Source organism: Fusarium fujikuroi, chromosome FFUJ_chr08, assembly GCF_900079805.1.
Source record: "Fusarium fujikuroi IMI 58289 draft genome, chromosome FFUJ_chr08".
NCBI lineage: Eukaryota > Fungi > Ascomycota > Sordariomycetes > Hypocreales > Nectriaceae > Fusarium > Fusarium fujikuroi.
Window position 1 is genome coordinate 108,939 of NC_036629.1, and position 25,749 is coordinate 134,687.

A 25,749-nucleotide genomic window follows, 5' to 3' on the forward strand; every position below is an offset into this window, starting at 1 on the left:
GCAACTCAATCTGTCTGACGCAGCATGCACCGAAATGAATAATGCGGGAGAGTGTGAATTTTGATATTTACGCGGCGGTTGAAGCTTTGTCTCAAGGGGAGGATGTTTGTCTGCCTTGTGATTGTGCCTGGGCAATGTAAGCAAGACAATGCCTTGTTTCACGGGGCCGGGATGGCCCAGAGATCGACAGTATCCACTGCCCACTGTCGCATGACTCCCGCGCTGTATTGGCTAATCCTACCTCCGGATCATCAGGAACCTTTGATATTCACAAAAGGTCTCCCCCTTTAATCAGGAAGGTGGCATTAATCTTTCGCCGCGATAAGATAATTCCATTAAGTTCGACTGGCATCGTATACGGCTATAGTGAAGCGCAGTAGTTATGGAATGCGGGCTATCCGTGCCTATAGTAGCGCCCGATCGAGACCACCTAGATCTATATATACCTAGTCTCATCCTCCCGTCTTGGCAGTATTTATCTTGTACAACCACCGTTCTTCCATTCAAGTTCATATCGTCAATGATCATGAAGACAGCTCTGCTGAATGTCCTCACGGCACTTGCCCTTGTCGGCCAAGGCAGCTGTACACCCGCAGCCAGCCTCGACAAGAGGTACTTGCAAGAAGACGGCGGTATCAAGTACAAGGTCTTCGAGCATGCTGCCACCGGTTCCAAGACCAAGATTGTCTCCAACTCTGGAATATGCGAGACGACGCCTGGTGTGAACCAGCACTCTGGCTATTTCTCTGTCGGTAAGTGCTTCATTGAATACTCATATTTCCTGTCTAACAGAGGTCATGATCAGGCACCAACATGAACATGTTCTTTTGGTTCTTCGAGTCCCGCAAGAACGCCAAAACAGCTCCACTGGCCCTCTGGCTCAATGGTGGTCCTGGCTGTAGTTCCATGATCGGCTTGTTTCAGGAAAATGGGCCTTGTACCTTTAACAACGGCGGGTCCAAGCCTACTCTGAACCCCAACTCGTGGAACACCTTTGCCAACATGGTACAGTCACCCGCTCCACACAAGTACAATTCACTGACGGTTATAGCTATATGTTGATCAACCCATTGCCACTGGTTTTAGCTACGGCACCGACGATGCTGTATCGACTCTCGCTGCTGCGCCTCGAGTCTGGAATCTTCTCCAGGCTTTCTACGCTCAGTTTCCCGAGTACGAAAACCGTGACTTTGGTCTTTTCACCGAGTCTTATGGAGGTCATTATGGTCCTGAGTTTGCGTTTTACTTTGAGCAGCAGAACGCTGCTATCGATGCTGGAAAGATCAAGGGCGAGAAGATCAACCTTGTAGCCCTGGGCATCAACAACGGATGGATTGATCCTGGTAAGCTATCTCACATCCGGAGATCTAGTTGCAATGCTGACATGAATATTTAGGCAACCAGTACAGAGATTACATCGACTACGCCGCTAATAACACCTACCGCAAGCTCATCACACCAACTCAGTACAGCAAGTACCTCAACACATATAACCAGAAGTGTGTCCCTGCATTTGCCAAATGCCCTGGTCTTACAGGCAACGATGCTGCGTGCGGCAACGCAGACGACGTCTGCAGCTCTGCTATTGAAAGGCCACTGGAGAATCTGGCAGACTTTGATGTCTACGATATCCGGGCGTCGAGCAATGATCCTTTCCCTCCCTCGACTTACTCTACCTATCTCACATCTGCGTCTGTGATGAAGGCGATTGGTGCGCAGTCTGATTACCAGGAATGCGGCGATGAATCGTACAACAAGTTTATTGCTAGTGGTGACAGTATGTTTTCCGCCTTTATACATGATTATGGCTAACGAATTTCACAGGGGGGCGATCATTCTTGCCGACACTGTCGCAAGTTATTGATTCAAAGATCCAAGTTCTCATCTGGGCCGGCGATGCTGGTAAGCAAACCTGTCTCCTATCCTCCAAAACTCGTTAACCTAACAAATCTAGACTGGATCTGCAACTGGATGGGTAACTACAGAGCCCTCAACTCAATCGCTCCGCAATCATTCGTCTCAGCTCCTCTTCAGTCATTCACCGTCGGTGGAAAGAAATACGGAGAGTTTAAGACTTCTGGAAACCTGAGCTGGCTGCGTGTCTATGGTGCCGGACATGAAGTCCCAGCCTACCAGCCCGAGGCTGCGCTGGCGGCGTTCGTTGCGACCATGTCCAAGAAGCCTATCTCATCTACATAATGGATATACTGGAAGTAGTATATGCCAGATAGTATGAATTGAGTATTTTGCTATGGTCAAAGTTGAAGTAAATAGCAGCCTATATTCGAGAACTATTTTCTTCCTGCTGGTATCTATGCCATAAACAAGACCTATCATGGCCGTATGAGCCCCCATTCAAGTGCTGCCTTCAAAGCAGCCTGTCGTAGCTCTAATTGTTCTTCTCTCGTCGTAGCAACTGGCTCGACTCCACGCCTCTCTCTGGACTCCCTAGTCTCACATAAAACTGGCCCTTCGCGCTCGTCATGTGAAATCGTATAGGAGCGAACTTCTGCATTAGCCCAATCCGTACCTGTTATTGTTAGTACCCAGGCAGCTAAATGTTGGGCAGCAACATACCATCAGGGTTCACAGAGTTGACCCAATCGTCCGTGAAGAAATGCAAAAAGCAACCATGAGTAACGACCACAATTTCTGACTCGGGTCTTTCGCTCAGCCATTGCCGTGCAGCCCGGGCCCTCTCTAAAACGCTGCCAACAACTGGGGCCCATTTACCATCCTAACACATAATTAATTCAGTCCCACTGATTAAGCTTGACGTGAGATTGTATTGCATACCTTTATTTGCCAGCCTGGCTCAACAAGACTGAAATCCACAGGCTGCTGTTGGAACTCGGCCTTTATCACGTTGAGATCGCTGCCCGTATCGCAGTTCATGTCGCTGACTTCCTGTACTTCCGGCAAGGCCACGACCTGTAAGCCGCGCTCTAATTGCGAAGAAAATGCCAGAAGGGTCGTTTGGAGAGTTCGTCGCAGTGGCGATGACACGATCAGGTCGACATTGGCAAGTTCAGGGCATTTGGAGATCAGGCCTTTAGCTTGCTCTTGTCCCAAAGGCGTGAGGACGGTGTCGGGAAGAACGTTATTTGCTTCGCAGAGGTTATGAACGGCTTGGCCGTGACGCACAAGATGAATGATTCGTGGCATATCTGTCTCACGGTAATTGAATGCTGTTCAATGGGTTCTCAGTGCTGTTTGAGCTTCGTCTTCAGTAGACTGGTCTATTTATACGAGGCAGCTCAATAGGATTCAGAAGTGGGGATTGTGCCGCTGGCTCCGCGGGTTCCGTCTGTAGAGGCTAATCACGGACCCTGCCTCGGACTCGGATCCAGCCTTGCAAGGAATGATTACTTCAATTGCGCGTTCTCTATTTTAATGATGGGGCTTATTAATACCCCTGATACGTCATTGTTACTACCCTGATGGGCACAAGGTCAAACTTCATTACTGCTGGTAAGGATGACAATACCACGACCTGACGATATACGAGGGCAGTTGCAAGCTAGATATTGCATTCAAACAGCTGAAGACGACTTCTATACATATCAGTATTGGTAAGTGAACCATTGTCTAGTTATAGTATAGGAATGGAAGTCATTTCAGTCTATGCAAGTACATATCGATACAACTGGGTTCATAAGTATTATTTTCGTTCTTATCTTTAAACGCGCCAAATCACCATTCATCATTCTTCGAAACAGTATGGCATCCAATTCCTCCAATATAATCCCTCGCAGCAGTCTCATTGTCCACAATCTTGAGGTTGCTACCCGCCCGCTTCGTCTCCATCTCCAAAACACCCACGGGGTCTATGACAACAACCGTCCTCCCATCCAGCAGCAACCGCGTGATATCCGCCTGAATAATCTTCTGCGCCACCGAATTAAACGAAAACACATCGCGGAACGAGAACACCACAGCGCACACGAAGCGACTTCGTCCAGACCCGGGATCATCGGGGTTCGGATCGCCGAGTTCTCGTGTGATGGCGCGGGTTAAGCGCTCTGAACCGCCAAAGCGCACTACACCGCGGAGACTGAAGATGATTACTTCTTTGTTGCAGTTTGTGTGGTGCGGCTCGTTGTCGCCGGGGAGGATGGTCGCGACTGATACGCGGACGGTTGCTTGGGCGATCTGGCTGACGTCCATCATGTGAAGACCCATGTCGCTGGATAATTGCTCGCAGATGGCGACACCGCGAACACTGTTTCCCCGTGAATCAAGCTTGGGTGAAAACACAGCGATACCCATTTGACCGGGCAGAGCACCGATGATACCACCGGCAACTCCACTCTTGGCGGGGATGCCAATTCGCGATACCCAGTCGCCTGCAGCATCGTACATGCCACAAGTCGTCATGACGGAGAGGATCTGCCGCACGCTGTCTTGAGGAATGATCTTCTCCCCCGTCGCAGGGTGACAGCCCGCGTTGCAGAGCGTAGCAGCCATGGTCGCCAAGTCTCGAACATTGACGTTAATAGCGCATTGGCGGATATATCCTTGGACAATCTGCTGCGCGTCGCCAGTGATGATACCCGCTGCTTTCAGCATATAACCAATTCCCATGTTTCGGTTGGCGTCTCGTAATTCAGCCTCGTAAACTTCTTCGCAGACGCGCAATTGACGACCTGCTAGCTTCGACATAGCTTTAAGGATGCGGTCTGATCGTTGCTCTGCTGTCCAGTCTGGTCCTCCAATGAGAGAGTGTGCTGTGATGGCTCCCGCGTTGATCATTGGGTTCATAGGTCTGTTACTCCCTCGCTCCAGCGACAAACTGTTAAACGCGTCTCCCGAGGGTTCCACGCCAATCTTCTCGAGCACCTTATCCAACCCCGCATCCTCAATCGCCAAAGCGTACACAAACGCCTTCGAAATAGACTGCATCGAAAACTCAACATCGTCATCGCCAGCAGAGTAGATCTGACCATCCACCATCGCCAGCGCCACAGCTATCTTTGACGTGTCCGCCTTTGCCAGCGTCTCGATGTAACTGGCGGGCTTGCCATCTTCTATGGGCCGTGCATTCTCCAGCACCCGGTTGAGATAGTCGGGAATAGGGGACTTCATCGGACGGAAGGGTATGGGCTTGAGCTGCTTTGATGGAGGAGGAGAAAAATTAGTTCTCACCGCTGAAGGCATTATGTGGTCGGCTCGCGGGAGATGTCGTAAGCCAAGCTATTTGGATCAAGCTGGACGAAAACGGATCTGTCCAATCACGATGGAGATGCTGTAGTGAAACTTTCTCAGAGACTAGTCGAAATCGAGAACGTAGGATATCGTACAAGATCGAGCAGAGAATGACTATAAAATTGTATCTGTAGGAAAAAGTCGAATAGTTATATAGACTAGCAAGAGAAATTGGCAATTGGTGAATTTTCATCACATGAGTTCAGACTTTTCCACCCACAAAAGTATACTGTATGTAAAATTTACATAACGATAACTATACCAAGTCCCTCGCGCAATAGCAATGTGGTCCGTCGTAGCCGTGACCAACACACTAAAAAGCGTATTACCATTTTACATAATAGGTAGCTTCTCGGTAAGGCGAGAATGAAACGCCTCTCCCATCGGTGAGAATCGGTGAGGGTGAGTGCGGGGAGACGCGTTTCTCATTCGTTGGTGCTGCTGTCAAAAAAATAGGACTGCCGATGACGGGATCGCGGGTGTTTTTGGGAGGGTATGCTTGTATTTTTTAGTCTGGGGGACTCTTGTGCGCGCTAGTATCGAGGGGGTCATTCCGTGTCGGGGCTGTGAGACATGGCTAAGCCTGTTTTGAGAGATGGTTTCATTATCGATAAGTCGGGAGTCATCTTAGCTCGGTAGACTTTCACTGTGAGAGCATAGCGTTTGTGGTACACGATAACTGGCTCTCCATGTCATTAACCTCATCGAGCCCTCCCTTGAAAAAGCCAGATCAGATCAGAACTTACTCTGCGGGGTTATGCTTCAGCAAGAGTCTAGAACCCTGAGAGCCAACGTCAGCAAAACAAGCTTTGTTTAGAGTTCCGATCCCTGCTGTGAGCCCCTGTCAATGTGTCTCATCACGGCGTCGTGATTGGATATCACTGCGCCACCACCGCAACCACCAGCGTCACGTTATAACGATCCCAGCCCCTTTGATCGTCCTTTCTGTTTTTATTTCTTGGCTCTCCCTCCTCCCAAAGCCTATTTGCACTCTTACTTTATTTAAGCTTATTCTTTATTCAGTGTTTGTTTGTTTGCTTGCTTGCTTGTTACTCTGACTCGCGATAATGGCGAGCAACATCCTCCCCGGCCATGGCAATGGCCACAGAGATGAATCAACCCCGCTTCTGCCGCAGATCTCGAGTCACATCGCCCACGAGGGAGAAAGCGGGAGAAGCGGTTTTCATCCTCGTCATTTCCTCGCTGTTCTCTGGCGAAGTTCTTGCACCGCGTCGAAATGGGTAAACATCCTCTGGCCGTTTGTCCCCATCGCTATCGTCCTTCAGTTCTTCCCTGGTCTGCACCTCTGGAAATTTGCTACCGCGTATATTGCCGTCATTCCAACTGCCAATCTGCTTGGCTTCGCTGGACAAGAGTTTGCGCGGAAGTTGCCCAAGGTAGCTGGTATTCTCATCGAGACGACGTTTGGATCTATCATTGAGATTATCCTCTTCATTGTCTTGCTTTCGAAGCACGAGGTCAACTCTCCTGAAGATAACGGTGATGAAGGCAATCTCATCCCCATCATCCAAGCCGCGATCCTCGGCAGCATCCTGACCAATCTTCTCCTCTGTCTCGGCCTCTGTTTCTTCGTTGGTGGCCTCAAGCAAGCCAGCCAGAAGTTCCACGCCATTGTCTCAGAAGTCGGTACTGGACTCCTACTCGTCGCAGCATTTGGTCTCCTCATCCCCAGCGCCTTCTACTCCGCCCTCAAAGCCGAGGTTGTACCCGACTTTCCAGGCTTCCGAGTTCTGCACGAGAAGTTCACAGAGGGTAAACTCCAAGATGATGTTCTTCGCATCAGTCAGGCAACGTCTATTGCACTGATTATCGCGTTTTTCTTCTACATCTGGTATCAGGCCAGTAGCCAGCATAGTATCTTCGATGAGGTTATTGAGATGGATGAGCATCGGGATGCTGATCGCGAGGCCGATATGGAGAAGCCCAAGTTTACCATGACCGAGGCTATTGTTGCTATATTGATTGCTCTTGCTTTTGTGACTGCTCTTCTGATCTTCCTCGTCGAGAAGATTGAGCATGTTGTCGAGAGTGGAGTGCCCGATCAGTTCTTGGGTCTTATTCTATTGCCTTTTGTTGAGAAGGCTGCTGAACACTTGACAGCGATTGATGAAGCATATGGTGAGCGAAATACTCCAATCACGAATGAATCTCTGCTAATAGCCTGAGTAGATGGCGTCATTAACGTCGCCCTGTACCACTGTCTCGGACCATCCATCCAAACTGCCCTGTTCAACGGTCCCCTCGTCGTTCTTGTCGGCTGGGCCATTGGAAAGCCCATGGACCTGAACTTTGAGATCTTCATGATTGTTCTTCTTGTCTTGTCCATCTTGGTGGTTGGAAACTTCCTTCGTGATGGAGAGTCCAACTGGCTTGAGGGTGCACTCCTCGTAGTAAGTCAAGACCAACTTGTTAGGATTCTAATGACTGACATTCGCAGGTCATCTATGCTATTATTGCCATCGCGTGCTGGTACTATCCAAACCCCGACGTGGCTACTTCCAATGGCCTCGAAGGTTCCGAGATGGTCAACGTCACAATGAGTGTTGACACTCTACGCCAATTGCATCAGCTTATCAATGCGCAGCTGCCACACAATTGAGCTACCTAGCTTATTTTGATGCAAGCCCTGGGTTTCTGGGGACTTACGGGAGGGTGACGATGCAAGGTTGTCGGTGATCGATGAATTATCTTGGTGAAAGCTTGCTTGTGTGTTTTGACGCGTTGGATGAACAGTTCGAGTTATTTATGTCTTGCGTCGACGTTGAGATCTGAGCGAATCTTGTATTTGAAGCGCTATTTACAGTATGTCATCCATAGCTTAGCCATCCGAACTATTGCTTCTCTATCATCAAAACCTGGCTATCATAATCCCCCTCAAACGTCAATTGAATGCCCATGTTCATCAGCGTCGAACCAGAAACCGTCTGGTTATTGTCCACCCTGTACTTGGCACTTGCATCCAAACCTTGAAGTCGGAACCAAGGCCAAGAATTATTGATAGTCGCCCTCGTCTGGAACGCAAAAAGGACAACTTTCTTGCCATCCTCAGAAATGAACTGCCCAGCTGGGTAGTTAGTTTCCTCAGGCAATGCAAGTCTATAAAAGTCGCCGGTGATGATGATGGGGTTAATCTTTTCAGAAAGTTCAATGAGACCAGGAATCTGTTCCCTCTCTTCAGGCTCAAGATCGCTTGGGTCAAGTTCGACGCCAAAGGAGCCGCCCATCATTGCAACATGGGCTCTGAACTTGACGGACGTTATTCTCTGGGTATTTCCATTAGGCACATGCGATAGATGAGCTCCCATGGCAGATGGAGGGTACGCAAGTGACGTGCCGAACTGGATAGCGATACGCTCAACCGCATCTGTATCATCCGACGTCCAAATCTGAGGGAACCACTGAAGAACACCGGGATCAAACCGACCACCGCCTGAAGCACAGCCTTCCCACAGAACATCAGGGAAGCGACTCGTCAAAGTCTCAAAGACGTGATAAAGACCAAGCATATACTTGTAGTTGAGAGTAGGATCAGGCGTCTCGTGGATTCCACGGTTATTATCCCACTTGACGTAGGAAATCGGTGATTCGCGGAGGATCTTGGAAACGGAGTTGATGATGAACTCTTGGACCTCGGGCAGAGCTACATTGAGAACCAACTGGTTACGCGTCTCAGTTCGGGGATAGGAGCCTGCGTGGATCGCCCAGTCGGGGTGCTTGTCGTACAAGTCTGATTTTGGGTTCACCATTTCGGGCTCGAACCAGATACCGAACTTAAGATCATCGGAAGCATTAGCGATTCTCAAGTCCGTGACATTTTCAACCAGAGGAGTCAACCCGTCAGGGAAGCGTTCCTTATTAGGCTGCCAATCTCCAAGACCAGCTGAATCGTTAACTCGCGGGTACTTGTTGCCGAACCAACCGTCATCCATGACGAACAGTTTGATACCAAGGTCGGCAGATTGTTTGGCAATCTTCTCAATGGCAGTCTCGTTGATTTCGAAACCCAAGCCCTCCCAGCTGTTAAGAAGAACAGGACGTGTCTCTTCTGCATATTTACTCTTCATCAAATGCTTTCTGTACAGGCGGTGAAATTGTCTGGACATGCCGCCGACACCTTTGTTTGAGAAGACGGAGACGACCTCGGGAGTGGTGAAGGTTTGACCGGGTTTTAGCGGCCACAAGAAGTCGAGAGGATTGACACCGAGAATGGCGCGGCTGAGGCCCTGTGAGCTCTTCTCGACATCAACGGCGAAGGAGCCGGTGTACACCAGGGAGAAGCCCCAAGCTTCGCCTTGCGTTTCGGTAGTCGTTGATGAAACGAGAGCGAGGAACGGGTTGTGAAGATGAGACGAATAGCCAGTAGAGCTTTGGAATCTACAATGCCGTTAGCAGTCTGTGTAATTGCTTCACCGAAATGATGCTCACCCTTGAGTTCCAAAGTCAACCTTTCGACGCACGCGCATGCCCTCACGAGCCCAATCGCCCCTAATCTCAATAAGATCCAGATTATCCTGCTGTAAATCAACACTCCAACTCGAAACCTTTTTCAAATTCACCGTCGCATTCCCACGATTCGTGATGTTCACACTCCGCACAACAGCATCATACTTCGGAAATATCGAATACGACAGATCAACAGCAATAGAGCTATAATTGTCGTACATACGCACCACCAAAGTCGACACATCATCAGCCTCGCCAAACGTCGACGGAAGACCAGGTAATCCAGGTTTTCCCTGCACAACCTCGTGAGATTTGTAGCGAAAGTCGGTGACGGTCGTGCCGCTGGCTTGTTGGAGCTGGAACGCTGGGATGCGGAAGTCTCCTCTGCCGTGGTCGGGGAATTCGCGTCGGACACGGCCGATCAAGTTGACCCAGCCTTGGATGGGGCCGATCTCAGCGGTGATTCCATCTTCGGCAACGGGGCCGCCGTAGTGGTCGTTGATAAGGTCTCCGGTGGTGTTGTCGACGTGGAACCGGTATGAGACGTTATCGCCGTTGAGGGCGAAGGAGGTGCCGTCGACGTGAATTGCTACAGACATGTTAATCTTGTTCAGTATGAGAATAATGAAGATGAAGGCTTACGATCTGAGCTCTCCGCGAGAGCCGAAATGGCCTGGCAGAACAGAACTGCCGTCGTCGTAATGTCCTTCAATGTAACAAGCACCATCTTGACCCTAGCAAAAGTTGTTTAAACGAAAGTCAAATCCGAGGGGTTTAATCCGCGGGATCCGACATGTTTATAAATCCCCAGAGAAAGATCATCAGTTCAAAAGTTACGAAGTCACAAGGAAAATTCGAGAATCCCAATATGTAGCCACTCGTGATGATCTCGACTTCGGGCCGATCTTGAATTGGAGTTTGTGGGGGAGAGGTTGGACTTGATGATGGGAGACTGCCGAAAGATACCCCTTTGAGTCAAGATCGTCATCGTTTGTGCGGAGGATCAGCCCAGATTCCCCAGAATTGGAGATCGTTTGGATAATAAACTTGGTTATGACGTTGAGTTTATCCGCGCAAATAAGAAACCTGACTTTAAAGCATTTTAGCAATTGGTTTTGGAAGCCGACGTCAATTCATCAGGATATTTATATTTATCCATGCAATTCATAAATGCTATTATGAAAGCATAACTTACAGTGGTGGAGGTCGGATAAATATTTACCCTAAACTCATATTCATCCAGATTCCGACTTGATTGGTTCAAACTCGAGATGAGGGGAATCAATGACACTGTCACTGGGTTCACGATCTTCGCGAGTTTATTCTCTTAAAATCCAACGTATGGGATCTGGATTTGATTCGATATGGACTTCAAAAACATCATTCTTCCGTTCCAAGACTCTTCAACACAATGGGACATCCGCATAGACGAAGGAGTAGTTACCTCCATGGAACCATCCGCCGACAAGACAACACCAAGCGTAATGCTTCCCTCACTCTGCCATCCTCATATCCATCTCGATAAACCATATCTCCTCACCTGCAACCACCCAAGATCCTCCAATCATCCAGACTACTCTGATCTAGCCCCCAAAACAGGAGGATTTCAAGAAGCCTTGGCCAATACAGCTGAAGCGAAGAAGCGCTACACCGAGGAGGACTTGTACTTACGAGGCTCTCAGCTTATAGCCACAAGTTATAAACAGGGCGTTACATTTATGAGAGCCTTTGTTGAGGTTGATTCCGTCACCGAACTTAAAGCTCTGGAGGTGGGACTGCGGTTAAAGAAGGAGTTCGAGGACTTTTTGACAGTGCAAATCTGCCCTTTTGCACAGGACCCCATATTCTCGACGGAGAAGGGAGAGGCGAACCGAGCAATGTTTGAGAAAGCGCTTGGACAGTTCGGTTCGGATATTGAGGTAATTGGAAGTACTCCATACGTGGAATCTGACCTTGAGGCACAGAATCAGAATATTCGGTGGGCTATTGAGACGGCATTGAAACATGGGAAACATCTCGACTTTCACATCGAATTCAACTTACAGGGCGATGGAACCCACATGTTAGTTTTTGACCATGTCATTGAAGAGCTCGAGCGTCTTAATTGGCCTACATACCCCGGCGCTCCGACTGTTGTTTTTGGGCATGCTACGAGACTTACTCTGGCTAGACATGATGATCTCGTCAAACTGTCACAGAAGCTGAGAGAGACAAGATTACCGATCCACTTCGTCGGATTGCCAACTAGCGATCTATACATGATGGGCCGACATGGCTCTGATGGTTCAGAACAGAGCGAACCACTCAGTCGGCCATGCGGTACAATCATGGTCCCCAAGCTCATTCAGGACTACGGAATCAATGCTTGCTTATCAGTCAACAACGTCGGCAACCCATTCACTCCCCACGGTGACGGGGATCCCCTCAAAGTAGCAAGCTTGGGCGTTGGCCTATTCCACGCCGGGACAGTCGAGGACGCAAAAGTTCTTTACGAAGCTATCAGCACGCGAGCAATGGACGCGTTAAATCCCCGCGCGGAAGGACATCATGACATGTTCACATTAGCGGAGTATCACCAGACGATGCCGATGCTTTTGTACAAGAATGAGGAGAACATCGAGATTAGTTCGGTGAGTGGAAGCGTCAACGTTCCAGCGAGGCAGAGGCTTAGCATTCAGGATATTGTGTGGGATCCACCGGAGACACGACTCAGAAGCATCGTTGAATAGACTAAATACAATAGGCTATATACTGAAGACTAGATCCTGTCTATTATCTACGCAACTCTACATAAAGGCCCATCAGATCTCTCCACCCACTCCTCAGAGCCAACACAAGTAGGACAGTAGAAAACATGACAAGGATCATACTTCCTCTTCGTCTTAAGGTGCTCACCATACAAACTTCCATAGAACGTCTTCTTCCAATCAGGATCATTGCGATCACCCTCATTCATGTAACCACCAGTATTAGGAGCCAACTTCTTCGCCGCGGCACCTTTGACAAACGTGACGTCGTCATTCGCTGCTTTGCGCTCAGTCATGTTTCCGGTACGAGAAATACCCGTGCTCGAGACGAGAACGTAGTGTGATTTTCGCCACGCGGGGAGCAGGCCACTTGTCTTGTCTGAAGCGTCCTTGAAGACTTGGCCTCCAGACGTGAGAAGAATAACGCTTGTGCCGAACTCATGAGGCTTGCCGCTCATGACTTCGACGGCGTTTCGAACTTTGCCGAAACTCTTGACGCTCTGACGGTCGATTAATCGCGAAGTGAGAACTGAAGTGTCACCCGTGGGATCATAAAGCCCTGACTCGGCGTGGTAAAATGACCAGTAATTGTCGTATGTAGCCCAGCTCTCGTTAATGTAGAGCTTATCTTCAAACTTCGACAAGACCTTTCCCATGGGAGCCCAGGCAGCCTCGGCCTCTTCACGGCACTTACCGATTGTCCAAAAGCCGTGTGAGTAACCAGATGTAGCGTTTCCAATAAAGGCAGTCGGGTAGTTTCGGAACCAGTAACCGTAGCCAGCAAAGCCAGCGTCGTTGAGATCAGGAAGCGACTGCAGCAGAACAGACACAGCGTCAAGGAGATCTGCATTTTTCTTTGTCTTCTCCAGCGGTGTGATCTGGAGATGATGAGCTGTGACTGTCTTGACGTTCGGATGAGCTTTGATGGTGCTGCTCAAAGTGATACCATAGCCTGGACCGCCACCGCGCATGGAGCGGAAGAGATCCGTGTTCTCGCAGTGATTGGCGATGACGACTCTTCCATCAGCCAGCATCACTTCTGCCTCAAGAATCTGATCAGCGCCAAGACCGTAGTTCCTCGTCGCAGGTCCATGGCCACCGCCAGAAGCCCACCCGCCAATCGCTCCCGGCGTAAGAGAGCCACCACCAACTGCGATGACATTATTCGCTTCAGCAACCTTGTAAACATCGCGCCATTGGTAATTACCATCAATCTTGATAGCACTGCCCCTCCATCTAGACTTGTTGCACTGGTTTTCAGATTTGTAAATCTTCTGAAAATCAATACCATTCTTGAACTGATGAAGCCAAAGCTCAAGACCACCAAACCCATCGGAGCGACCGAGGAGATCATGGCCTGTTCCGGTAACAACAAGCCTGATATTCCTCTCACGCGCATAAGCAATCGTACTTCGGATTTGTGACAGTGTAGTAGCATTAACAGCGTAAACAGGCAAAGATCCAAGACTGCAAGTCGTAGGCTTTTTACCTGTAGCGTAATCCACCGGCGCACAGGTGATGTTGTATGGATAAGGTCTCCCGATAGGATTCGATGACTGGAAATCTTGATCCGACCACATTTTGTTCACGTAAGCGCAGTGCTTCAGATCCTTCTCCGGACCGGGGTAGCATGACTGCGCGATTGGCTCAGTCTTGATAAGACCACCGCCGATCTTTTTGTTGAAGGCTTTCCATTCTGCAGAAGAGGGCCAGCAGGATTGACCGGGAATCTTGAACCGTTAGCTGAATTGTATATGATAGGTTGGATTTCGAATGCATACGCATTTGCATCTTGGTGCTGAACCAATCGCTCCTGTACAAACGGCAAGTACCGCGAGGAGTAGAAAAAGAAACCCGGGATACATGCTGATCGATGGACCAGGAAAAGTAAGTTAAAGTATTTGTAAGTATGTACAGAGGAGAATGCAACTAAGTGGCTCTCATCAAGTCTTAATCTATGCAGAACATTATTTTTTGTAATGCGTCGATTTGCCACTGCTAAGTCGTGCAACCTTAGTGACCTTATGTGTTCTCGATTTCTGACCAAACTAGTGGATTTGGGACAGGTATTGAAGAGTCTGGACTGTTTGTTGGTGGATGCATATATGCATGCACGCAAATATCATGCAGGCACCAGGAGCCCTTGATATGCGGTTATGCGGTAACGATGCAGGACTAGAGACTAGATGTACCTTATCTACAAATCAGATTCGACGAATGGACCATCAATTGTGAGTCATCATTTACTGAGTGGGCATCTACGCATCATACATGCACATTTGCATTGTATTGAGCTTTCGTGGGCCCAACAGTCTGGAACCACCAGATGGCTAAGCCATGCTCAAATTGACTCGTATTGCTTATGGATCATGCTGACACCAAGTTCCCTCCCTGCATTCGTCCTGGTTGCAATCATGACCTTCTCCCAAGTCCATCACGAACTCTATCTTTCCCTAGCATCATCAGCTTCCATTCCAAATCTTAGACTCATGCGTGCGTGATCAGTGCTCTCACTCCACACCAGCTGAACATGAGACATGTCTTTCCTCCCTTCGTCCCAAATAGGAACTGAGTCCATTATAGGAAGTCCGATGCGGGACTAACCGCCATCTTGCCCCAAACTCGGCGTTTCAATTAATGTAAATCACGGCAAACGACGGTAGGGCTTATCGTAAGCGGCAGGATCTGCAATGTGGCTAAGAATCCCTTGAGTTCTGTGAGACAAAGTGGATCGATGGAAAAGCAATTACGAAGGGAGGCGAGCAGTTGTTGTCTCCCTTGTCTTCTCTCGCTTGTCGAACTAACAATAAGCAGACAATGTCATTGGACCGATGCTAATGTCTCACGTTCCCTGTCAGCTCTGCAGGTACCTCGCATTTCATGCTTGTGATGGCCAATTCGTACGGAAATGATCAATTGCCGTCTTGACCTCGCAAGAACCATTTATTTGCCGAAAGAAAAAGGGAGAATACAAAATATCCCGCTCTTAAACTCAGCTATCGACCACAGATATCCCCAATTCGGCGCTTCACCTCTATCGCATTGCCTTCTGTGACTATCAGATCCGATCAGCGATTTGCATCGATGTACAGAACCAGTAGAGATTTTCCCCTTGAACAAATCTCTTTTGTTTCACATGCAGTGTGATGTGATGCGGCTGTGCCGTGATGTCCTATTGTTTAAACCTTGCCTGTCTTTGTCGACGTCCAATCACTACTGAGCCAATACATTTATCGCCGCCATGCGACGGACTCCTGCTCCTCTATATCAGTAGCCTTATGGATCCCCAAAATGCATCATGCAAGCCACTACCCAAGACATCATCATGTCGACACCTCCGCCGCCAGACCCAGATGCTCCCCTCACAGGCTCTGCGAGCTCGGTGAACCGCCAAGGACTCGTCATAATCGTCTGGACATGCTTCACCATCGCGACCCTCTTTGTATCGCTACGACTCTTTGTGCGATGGCACCAGAACCGACGCTTTCTTGCAGATGACTACTGGATTACATGGGCGTGGCTCTGTGCCCTCACCATGGCTATACTGCAGACAGAGCAGATGGAATCTCTGTGGTATATGACTCACCTCCAGGCTGGTCGCATAGCCTATGATCCGAAGGAGCTTGAGTTCCATCGCAACCAAATCACTCGGTGGCAGTTCCCAGTCATCAAGATGTTCTGGATCATCCTCTGGTCTGTAAAAGCGAGCTTTCTGGCCTTGTTCTACACACTGGTGCAGCCGTTTCCAGTCATCCGTCGGTGTTGGTACGGAGTCTCAGTATTTGCAGCCTTAGCGCTCATCGTGTGCATCATCTGCAGTGTCCTTACTTGCAGCCCGCCTTCCGACTACTTCCATGGTATGTCAACCAGCTCACGCTCCCCGTCTTTTGATCATGTGCTGACTTCTCGCAGGCAGTTGCGATTCCCCACAAGAACAATGGAGACAGACCTTTAATGTCGTCTTCTCAACAACCGTCGACGTCGTCACGGACCTCATGATCATGGCGCTCCCGATCGCAGTACTACCCTCTTTACAACTCGATAGGAAGAAGAAGATTGGACTCGGAATTGCGTTTTCGCTGGGTATAATCATCATCTGCGTCGCCGTTGTTCGCATGACAAAAGTCATCGTTGGAAACCAGGTCGATCTCGTGGGCTTAGCTATTTGGGGCGCCGTGGAAACAGCAACAGCTCTTGTTGTCGGCTCGTTACCGGCACTCAAGGGCTTGCTTACCCGAGGCATCAAGAAGTACGCGACGTCGAGGAGTGGTAGATCTGATCCCGCCGATTACGGCAGTGGAAGTGCCCAGCGTCGTCGGGGCCAAGGCTCAGCATTGACGCCTCGGGCTATTATGGTTCCTGATCGCATCCCTCTTGATGATGTCCATCACAGTGGCCAAGTTGACGGTGGGATATATGTCCACAAAAACGAAACATTCACGATGGCTACTACGAGGGATGATAGCTCTTCTCAGAGCGATGGGGATGAAGTAGCGATAGTGAGGAGAGCACCAAGATTAGAATAGGTCATGCGATATAATATATGCGTTCCATAAGATTGTAGTGACACACTGTGTTTTTTTAAGTGATGGTTACCCTACTCAATCTCTCTCCACTGCCTCACGACCTCATACAAACTATCATTGTGCCCAACATTTCCAGGGAAAACAACATAGTTTAGCCCTGGCCACTTCGACTCTGGCTCATCGCATCGCCACATCGGAACTCCAGGTGCAGCTTGGCCAACAATAAGGGCACGCTTCATCCTCAATCCTTTCGTCGCCATGTCCGAAGATGTAATTCCGCCCTTGGCGATAATGTATCGAGGCTTCTGTTCTAGTCCCTGCAAGAACGACACCAGTGCCAGCGCAATCTTTGAGCCAATATCCAAACTCTCAATTTCGTCTTTGCCAACGATGAGCTCCCGGCTTGTCATGACTAGAACGTCCTGCCCGTTCCTGATGTGCTGTGATGCAAGGTCAATTGCCTTTGCGACATCTTCTTTCGCGGCCTCGTCGGATTTGAGGAGCGCTTTTACGTTGAGCGTAATCGTCGTCAGGTTACTTCCCGACTTTTGAACCAGAGAGTCCAATTGCGCGGTGGTTTTGGGTACATATGAACCCGCGATGATAAGACCACCAACACTTTTGGATAACCCGAGCTGTCCTGCTGAGAGTGGCGGGATGGATGAGATACCTAGACGTGCTGAGACAAAAGCAGCACCTGTTCGGTACAGGAACTTCTTTCCTTGCTGCGACGCTTGGAGAAGAGCAGTGACGACAACGTCGATGTCCTCATCAGCTGCCGCGTTGATGACCAGCACAACAGGGGTGTCGTTTCGCGTTGGAAGCTGCATGATCTTTTTTAAAACTGCATCGGGACCGCCAACACGGATAGTCTCCAGATCAATGGAGTCGATATTGTCATGCGGGATTTTCCCCTTGGACTTCTCCACAACGTAGTCGCGAAGATTGGAGCTCTTATATCCAAAAGTAGCATCTTTCGCGAAAGGCGTGTCAGCTGCAGGGATGAGCTGATCACCCTCATGAACGTAGTGGATATCGTTTATGGTGTATCGTCCGCCCTGGAGGAAGAACGGGCACAGAATCCACGCGTCAAACGCGCCATTCACATGCTCCACGGCCTCAGGCTCCAGCGGGAAGTGACCTCTCAAGATAGAATCACCGCGTAGCACAATTTCGTACGAGAGGTTTGTCTCTTGAGCGGCCGTCTTTAAATTGGTACAGATCTCGATCATGAGATCACGTGCTTGCTGGGGATGAAGGGCACGTGAATTGGTGAGGATGAAGAAGCCATTGCCTGTCCCGACCTGCTTTAATGTCGACACTAGGTTTTGGACATCCCAGACTGTTAGGATAGTGATGTCGTGACATGTTTGTGTTCCTGTTGGGTCATCATCGAGGATAACTAGCACTGGAGCTGGTGAAGAGGGGTTTTTGATATTGGAGCGTGTTTGAGTGCGGAGTTGTTGATGAGAAGTTGGGACTTGGGGCAACGATGAGAGGGCGTCAGCCAAGACAAGTGTATTAGTCTGTGCCATTATGGAGGAGTGATGGTAGTTATGATGCTTATCGTCCTTGAGAGGCAGTGGTGTAGATGCCAATTGAGATAAATAATCATTGTCTTCCGATTCAGTTTAGGGTAGCCGACAGTTGCACCAGGTTCTTATCCGACATCCGCGAGCTGGTCCGTGTCTATCGGTCTTCATTCCTATTGACTACTTGGAGCCCCACCAGCCATTCTAATCCGGCCAAGCGCTGAAAGTCCACTGGAGACAGAATGCCTAGCAGTGAAGTTCAATGTCATTCAGCAGGCTGACATGTAATATCTATCAAAAATAGTAATGAAAATAATCTAATCTAGACTTAATTATATAACTCGTTATGCCACTAAGTAAGCTGGCTTAGATGGTCAGAAGGGAGTCATCATTTACCCTCAAGAACTTGTCAACTTGAATCACATTGTCTGGACCTCTTCACCATCCTCGTCATAGGCGTCATCCTCGTTAAGCCTAAACATGTTAGAGGGAGAGAATGTTACCGGAGATTTGGCATTATCAATCTCACTTCGGAACGGGGCAAACGGGGGAAACACGACGCTGCCATCAGACTGGAGTCACCAGCTCTTGAACATGGTCCGCGAATCAGGCAGCGTATTGTATTTACTATTGATTGCCTCATGTTCGTAGACAATCTCTGGCGTGCTGCAGCCAGGGCAGGCGAGGATAGATGTCTCCAATCTTTTTCTGTTTGTAGCGGACCAGGGCTTAGAGCGTCAGTAAGTCAGCGTTGCGGAGAGTCTAGTCGCCATCAGTGACATCATAAAACCTGGCCAGAGACTTTAGTGGACCTGGGCTGTAGGCCAAGATTGATCCCGAAATGCGCGCAAAAATCATCCTCAGACCTGTAAGTCCCCTATTAGGTCCGTACAGCCTAAAATTGGCGGCCCAGTCGACATGCATCCTTTGTTTTTCTATTTCTTTTTATAATAGGCAGGTATGTGTCCCATCTGTATCTAATACTAAACCATATTGGAGTACCCAACATAACACTAAATCATTACCCGACACTTATTTAACCATTACCCGACTTACCTCGGAATATTGCCAACAGCTCAATATACAGACTGAAGATAGCTGTCGATTCTCGGCCCAGACCCATTCTTGATAAGGGAATTCAGGGTATATCTTCTCGGTGACTCCCCGCCTTAACTGCCAACCCTTTATCTTCCTTTTCCAACCTTTTACCATTGATAGCTTTTATTATATACCTATAATGAGTCCTACATCTTTCTGTGTCATTTTTGTGCCTGGTGCATGGCATCCAGCCTCAGTCTTCAAAGCGGTTGGCGACATCCTCGAACAGGCCGGGTTCAATGTCGACTACGTAGACCTTCCTTCTGTCGGTGCAGATCCGTCCATTACCGATTTCACCGCCGACGTCAAAGCCATCCAACAGGCTGTATCGCAAGCTGCCTCTAAAGGTCAAAAGGTCATCCTCGTCGCTCACTCGTACGGTGGCATCCCTTCAGCGGAAGCCATCGGCGCTTTTGGGTCTGGCGGCGCTGTTGAGCACTTTGTTCTCTGCTGCTCATTCATCATCCCGAAAGACAAGTCACTTATCGCTGCCTTCGGGGGCCAAGACCTCCCGTGGTGGGATATTGCGGAGGACAGGCTTTCTGTCGAAGCATCGACTCCGGAGAAAATCTTCTATAATGACCTGTCTCCCGAACAAGTCGCGGCAGTCGTCCCGACCCTGAAGCCACATAGCTACCAGGTTTTCCATACACCCCTTACGAACGAAGGGTGGCGACAAGTGTCGACTACATATATTTACTGCTCTTTGGATGCTGCAATCCCTATTCACATTCAGAAAATGATGGTGGAGGAGACTGCCAAAGGTGTTGACATTAACACTGAAGAGATTAATGCTGGACATAGTCCTTTTATTAATGTGCCTGATGCAGTCGCATCCTGCATCCAGAAGCTTTCAAAGTAAACTATTTATATTTCCTTTATTAGCTTTATATTATAATCATCAAGCCTATCTTTCTTTTATCTCTAAGTATGTGGCCTATGTCATTGGTCAGTGGTAAGTCCTTCTTGTGCTCGATGCGAGGTTTCGCTGCCGGCCAGCTTCTCATATGTGCTTCCGCCTCCTTAGGAATTATTTTCACCGTTATCCAATAGCTGTTGGAAGACGTTTTCCATTTTTCTGATGGCATCCGACAAGACAGCAGCGAATAGCTGGTGGCCCTTGTCAGTCGGGCGGGTAATTAACTTATTAAATTAACGATCTTCAGTTTGTCTTTTTTTCTTAAAGGGTATATATAATTGATAGAAAATTTAAACCTTGAAGACTTATTTAGTATTTTAAAGCGAATTAATTCTTGTATTTATTAGTATGTTTCGTTCGGACAGGAACGCGGACTAACGATATCCCCGTGAACCCCCGCATTTCCCCAGCGACAGATCCCTACCATATTCGCTCTAGTTAAAGGAGTCATGTTGGCTGACTAACTCCCCCCGCGTTTTGAGTCCGCGTAACTTGGACTTGTTTTGGGTCATTATTAACCGCTAGAAAAAGTCGACGACAGAGTCAAGATGTCAAAACGGAACGGAAGTACTGCGACGCAAGAGTACGAAGGGAGTGTGGTGAGATTTTATGCAATTGATCTGCAGGTTGCATGGGCGCTGATCAGTGATAGCCTCCGCCGAAACGAGTGGCGATAACTTCCAGTTCGGAGCATCCCGTTGCTCATATCTCGAGACATATCAGGGCATGCACAACATGTCGGAAGCACAAGGTACCGTGACACCCACTGGTTCATTCAAAGAATTGACTGACGTATCTAGATCAAATGCTTTATGGACGATGCTGGACCACCATGTCGACGGTGTAAAGAGAAGAAGCTGAGCAACTGCGCCGTGAGCAAGAATTTGCAGACCATCATCGATGAGAAGACAGAGTATGTACACAGTTAATAATAGTGAGAATTCGCTGACTATATCAGGCTATCCGAAGCCATGCTATCAGATCTCGACCAGATGTACACAGCAGTCAAGGAGATGAGAAGTATAATGGGCTTACCAGAATTACCGCCATTACAAACATCACGAATGAATAAGCGAAAAGATTCATCAGCACCACCACCACAAGAGTCGACAACCCTTCAACTGGAGGACAACTATGGTCCATCGTGTGACAACTCACCGAAACTCACGCCCGAAGATGATAGACTTCCTCACGCTCCTATCCATTCTCTCTACACTCTTACTAGAATGAGAGCGCTTCGATCGCCGGGAAGTGGGAATGAGAATCCAAGTCAAGCCATCAATGATTTTATCTCTCAAGGACAGATCTCACTAACTGACGCTGAGCGGCTGTTTTGTGTTTATCGAGATCGTTTAGACGGGTTCATCTACTCTATTGGATGCCCCTACAAAACCCTTGAGCAGCTCCGCCGAAAGTCGTCAATTCTATGCGCAGCCACGCTGACCATAGCAGCGCTTCACGATCCCGCAGCTGATAAAGTGTATGGCATTTGCAATTCAGAACTTCGTCGATTGACTGAAAAGTCGATGCTGCAACGACAAGGCGACAGAGACTATTTCCGAGCTCTCAGTATCGCCTCATATTGGCTGAGTGACTTATCCTGGACATTATCAGGTCATGCGATCAGAAGAGCTGCAGAATGCAATATCCACAACAGTTACAGTCTAGCCATAAAGGACCAATCCGAAGAAGCCATGGACTCTGCGCGTATCTGGTCTATTCTTTATATCTGCGACCAGCACCTTGCTATTCTATATGACAGGCCGGCTATTATCCAGGACGACTGGCTTACGCAAGACTGGGAAGGCATTCTCAACTGTCCGCTGGCTACGGACCAGGATGAAAGACTCATGAGTCAGGTCGAATTGATGGGTATCTTGCGGAACATACGACGATTATTCGGCCCCGATAAAGGAGAGGAGATTCCTAGATTGTATCTGGGTCAAATTGGACACTATCGTCGACAGCTTGATCAGTGGATCACGAAGTGGACGGATCGGCTCCCCGGTATGTCTCTAGCTTCATTCTTACACATACAGGGCTAACAAGATGCAGAGGGCCATCCCAATATTGGAGCATTCCCACGAAAAGGCGCTCTCTTCCACTTCCACCTCGCCCAGCTATACCTCTACTCCCACGTCTTTCGCGGCCAATCAAACCAAATACCCAGCCACTTCCTCGACACAGCCTCAATGGCAGTAACTTCCGCATCCGCCATCATCGACATCCTCCTCACCGACCCTGATCTCTCCACCAGCATCGTCGGGATCCCATCTTATCTTCTCTCCATGACAGCATTCGCAGCCATGTTCCTCGCCAAAGTGTCACATAAATACGGAGATAACCTGTTCAGACGCGATCAAGCCCTGGATCAGATTACTCGACTAATCAGCCATTTTCGGTCTTTGTCCATGGGGAAGTGGCATTTGGCGAATCTTATGATTAGAGGACTGGAGACTGTGACTAGTCTATTGACCTCGCATGGAGTGCAGGATAAAGTGCAGAATGCTATTTCATCGATGATGCCTGGAAATGAGACCACTCAAGGTCTTGAAGATGTCTACAACACTAATCCCGATATGTTCACTGGGATTGATGGGAACACAATGCCAACATGGGATACGACCTTTGGGCTATCACCCATCTTTGGCTTTGACCCTTCGTTTCTTGATGTCGATGGGTACATGCAGTCAATGGCTATCTTTCCAAACACAGAAGGATCTTCAAAGATTATCTAAATGTTGAAATATGGAACGGAACTTAAAAGTCCCCTACTACTTCAGTATCTCACTACCTAATTTGGCCTCGTAAAATACTCTGAAACTTTAGCATTATTCTTGACCCTCTGTACACACTTAGGATAGCCATGAATAGGTTGTGAACTGGTATGAGAGAAGTGATTCCATCTATATTATAACTAATCTAGACCATCGCTCGGTCTGCCTTATAGACTTTCGCTCTCACTATTCATTCAGGCTTAACAGATTATTCACCCAACGGCACAAGAAGCCCGCGGCTTTCGTTGGACCTTCCATCAGTTCCCACTAATAAATCTGACCGCCTCTCCAAAATGACCAAGAACTTCAAAGAGCCTTGAAAGTACCCCTCGCCACAGAAGTTCCTATCCCCCCCGACTTCGTGGTACCCAACAGAATTCTTCTGCTTAAAGCAAACGTCCTCGCTCCAGCCAGGCTTGAACGAGCCGCAGTTCCCGCTGATGTCACCGACAATAATGTTCCAGACTCTGTCGCCGTAGCAAGCCTGGGGCGTGCCCCATACCCCAAAAGGAGGAGGTGAGTTGGCGATGGTGACATAGTTGCAGTATAATACTGCCACGTTGCCTCTGACAGAATAGATGTGGTGACCAGACTGAACCTGACGACCATTGCCACATTGGTTAACCAAGTCACGGACAGCATTGTCCGTGGAAGCACGGTCTATCTCCTCTGAATCTCCACAAGTGATGAATCGCAGCCCTGTGCCTTCTTGTCTTCGGTAAAGACCGAAAACGTCGTCATTGGCCGTGACTTGGTCTACCCGAGACTCATTCTTGGGCCTATCGCCGTCGGTAAGCTGGGTATGGTTGGCAACGCCAGCTTCGTGAGCCTAGGGTCAGATCTATTTTATTGAGTATTTGGCGCCTGACGAGACCTTTTGGACTGGCTTATTATATCATATCGACAGAATTGACGAGTCAGTATAAGTATCCCTGTCCTTTCGGGTACAGTTAATGCCTAGTCAATATGCTGATTTAAATTGGCGGTTGCTGTTTCCAATGCGTCCTGTGCAACTGATGGAAGCGAAATGATTCCCATCTATGCATTTATCCCAAATATTTATATGGTCTTTATCCAAACCATAAGCCTACATGCCTTGGATATTCCTTGGCCGGTATTCGCTCTCCAAATACTCCAACTCCTCCTTTGTAAACTTGACATTCAGCGCCTCCACCGACTCCTTAATTCTCTTTTCAGAATTCAGCCCCAAAATCGGATAACACCCCTTTTGCAGCACCCATGCTGTGGCAACAAGGGCCATACTAATCCCCTTATCAGCAGCAACTTTCTCAACCCGATTTACAATCTCCAAATTCGCATCTGCAAACCACGTTTCCGTCTTCTTATCACTCTGACTCCTAATCGACTGATTCGCCTCATCATTCTTGCTCGACAAAGGCTTTGCGAGAAGACCACGTGCGATGGGACTCCAGGGAATGACGCCGACACCTGTGGCTTCACAAAAGGGGAGCATTTCTCGTTCCTCTTCGCGGTACAGGAGGTTGTAGAAGGGTTGCATGGAGATGAAGGGTGTCCAGCCTTTGGATTGGGCGATATATTGGAGACGGGCGAATTCCCACGTGTACATTGATGAGGCACCGATGTAGCGGACTTTGCCAGATTGAACGACGTCGTGTAGAGCGCGCATGATCTCTTCCGGGGGTGTTTCACGATCTAGACGGTGGATTTGAAGGACATCTGTACTGTCAGTATGTCGCTTGCTTTATCAAGGAAGACAGACTTACCAATGTAATCGGTTCCAAGACGTTCAAGACACTTATCAACAGCATGGAAAACATGCTTCCTACTCAACCCCATCTGATTCACAAGCGGCCCATCATTGATACTAGCAGGCCTTGTACCATCATCCATAACTGGGTTAAAGATCTTTGACAAAATAACGACCTTTTGACGAGGAATGTTGAACTTCTTCAACGCCTTGCCAATGATGACCTCTGACTCGCCATTGGAGTACGTATCAGCTGTATCCCAGGTGTTGATGCCCTGGTCATAAGCAGCTTTGAGAAGCTTCAGGCCATCTTCCTCGTCGAGAACCCAGGGTGAGCCTTGCCATGAGCTTGAGCCAAAGGTCATGCAGCCGAGGATGACCTTTGAGATTTTGAGGCCTGTGTTGCCGAGTCTGGGCTGTTAGCAGAGGACTGGCTGGCGGTGGAGGTGCTTACCTAACGTATTCCATTCTGAAGGCACTTGTGAGGATGGTACGAGATGATGATGTGACTATTGAACTGGTGTTTCTGTTATGTTTTTAAATGCCGCTTTTATGCCATTACTCTGTTGGAAATTTGCTTACCCGGCTCGAGGCAACGGGTCATCTTCATGCCGACCTCGCCAACGCTGATATCGCCGAACATTTCCTTCCCCGCATTATTCCACCGAGATCATCAACCCCTCACCTCCAACGCCATTCAATCGGCCATCCTTCCAATTGGTCAGCGAGTCATTCGTAGTGGGTGTAGGTTC

General features: G+C 48.7%; 12 protein-coding genes; 6 read left to right on the plus strand and 6 right to left on the minus strand.

Moving 5' to 3' along the window:
• Positions 1–526: 526 nt before the first annotated feature.
• FFUJ_14049 (related to carboxypeptidase) lies at positions 527–2,199 on the plus strand (the record flags this gene model as incomplete). XM_023581321.1 has 6 exons in its annotated part: positions 527–752; positions 806–1,005; positions 1,052–1,343; positions 1,397–1,777; positions 1,825–1,902; positions 1,955–2,199. The coding sequence occupies 6 exons, from the start codon at positions 527–529 to the stop codon at positions 2,197–2,199; spliced, it is 1,422 nt and encodes a 473-aa protein (XP_023434035.1).
• A 134-nt stretch (positions 2,200–2,333) lies between these two features.
• On the minus strand, positions 2,334–3,165 carry FFUJ_14048 (uncharacterized protein; the record flags this gene model as incomplete). XM_023581322.1 has 3 exons in its annotated part: positions 2,334–2,530; positions 2,578–2,737; positions 2,797–3,165. 3 exons carry the CDS (start codon positions 3,163–3,165, stop codon positions 2,334–2,336), a joined length of 726 nt encoding a protein of 241 aa, XP_023434036.1.
• A 528-nt stretch (positions 3,166–3,693) lies between these two features.
• Positions 3,694–5,157, minus strand: FFUJ_14047 (related to glutaminase, kidney isoform, mitochondrial precursor; the record flags this gene model as incomplete). Its single annotated transcript, XM_023581323.1, has 1 exon — positions 3,694–5,157. One exon carries the CDS (start codon positions 5,155–5,157, stop codon positions 3,694–3,696), a length of 1,464 nt encoding a protein of 487 aa, XP_023434037.1.
• A 1,115-nt stretch (positions 5,158–6,272) lies between these two features.
• Positions 6,273–7,825, plus strand: FFUJ_14046 (related to vacuolar Ca2+/H+ antiporter; the record flags this gene model as incomplete). XM_023581324.1 has 3 exons in its annotated part: positions 6,273–7,344; positions 7,396–7,616; positions 7,664–7,825. The coding sequence occupies 3 exons, from the start codon at positions 6,273–6,275 to the stop codon at positions 7,823–7,825; spliced, it is 1,455 nt and encodes a 484-aa protein (XP_023434038.1).
• A 232-nt stretch (positions 7,826–8,057) lies between these two features.
• Positions 8,058–10,396, minus strand: FFUJ_14045 (probable alpha-galactosidase C precursor; the record flags this gene model as incomplete). XM_023581325.1 has 3 exons in its annotated part: positions 8,058–9,600; positions 9,652–10,258; positions 10,312–10,396. The coding sequence occupies 3 exons, from the start codon at positions 10,394–10,396 to the stop codon at positions 8,058–8,060; spliced, it is 2,235 nt and encodes a 744-aa protein (XP_023434039.1).
• Positions 10,397–11,033: 637 nt separating this feature from the next.
• On the plus strand, positions 11,034–12,398 carry FFUJ_14044 (related to cytosine deaminase; the record flags this gene model as incomplete). The annotated part of the gene is made up of 1 exon (XM_023581326.1): positions 11,034–12,398. The coding sequence occupies one exon, from the start codon at positions 11,034–11,036 to the stop codon at positions 12,396–12,398; it is 1,365 nt and encodes a 454-aa protein (XP_023434040.1).
• Positions 12,399–12,445: 47 nt separating this feature from the next.
• Positions 12,446–14,281, minus strand: FFUJ_14043 (related to isoamyl alcohol oxidase; the record flags this gene model as incomplete). XM_023581328.1 has 2 exons in its annotated part: positions 12,446–14,146; positions 14,198–14,281. The coding sequence occupies 2 exons, from the start codon at positions 14,279–14,281 to the stop codon at positions 12,446–12,448; spliced, it is 1,785 nt and encodes a 594-aa protein (XP_023434041.1).
• Positions 14,282–15,741: 1,460 nt separating this feature from the next.
• Positions 15,742–16,942, plus strand: FFUJ_14042 (uncharacterized protein; the record flags this gene model as incomplete). XM_023581329.1 has 2 exons in its annotated part: positions 15,742–16,273; positions 16,329–16,942. 2 exons carry the CDS (start codon positions 15,742–15,744, stop codon positions 16,940–16,942), a joined length of 1,146 nt encoding a protein of 381 aa, XP_023434042.1.
• Positions 16,943–17,013: 71 nt separating this feature from the next.
• FFUJ_14041 (related to dehydrogenase) lies at positions 17,014–18,477 on the minus strand (the record flags this gene model as incomplete). Its single annotated transcript, XM_023581330.1, has 1 exon — positions 17,014–18,477. The coding sequence occupies one exon, from the start codon at positions 18,475–18,477 to the stop codon at positions 17,014–17,016; it is 1,464 nt and encodes a 487-aa protein (XP_023434043.1).
• A 1,234-nt stretch (positions 18,478–19,711) lies between these two features.
• Positions 19,712–20,434, plus strand: FFUJ_14040 (uncharacterized protein; the record flags this gene model as incomplete). The annotated part of the gene is made up of 1 exon (XM_023581331.1): positions 19,712–20,434. One exon carries the CDS (start codon positions 19,712–19,714, stop codon positions 20,432–20,434), a length of 723 nt encoding a protein of 240 aa, XP_023434044.1.
• A 605-nt stretch (positions 20,435–21,039) lies between these two features.
• FFUJ_14039 (uncharacterized protein) lies at positions 21,040–23,229 on the plus strand (the record flags this gene model as incomplete). XM_023581332.1 has 5 exons in its annotated part: positions 21,040–21,090; positions 21,144–21,242; positions 21,292–21,404; positions 21,450–22,498; positions 22,547–23,229. 5 exons carry the CDS (start codon positions 21,040–21,042, stop codon positions 23,227–23,229), a joined length of 1,995 nt encoding a protein of 664 aa, XP_023434045.1.
• Positions 23,230–24,355: 1,126 nt separating this feature from the next.
• On the minus strand, positions 24,356–25,640 carry FFUJ_14038 (related to aryl-alcohol dehydrogenases; the record flags this gene model as incomplete). XM_023581333.1 has 4 exons in its annotated part: positions 24,356–24,942; positions 25,014–25,394; positions 25,452–25,506; positions 25,614–25,640. 4 exons carry the CDS (start codon positions 25,638–25,640, stop codon positions 24,356–24,358), a joined length of 1,050 nt encoding a protein of 349 aa, XP_023434046.1.
• Positions 25,641–25,749: the final 109 nt, after the last annotated feature.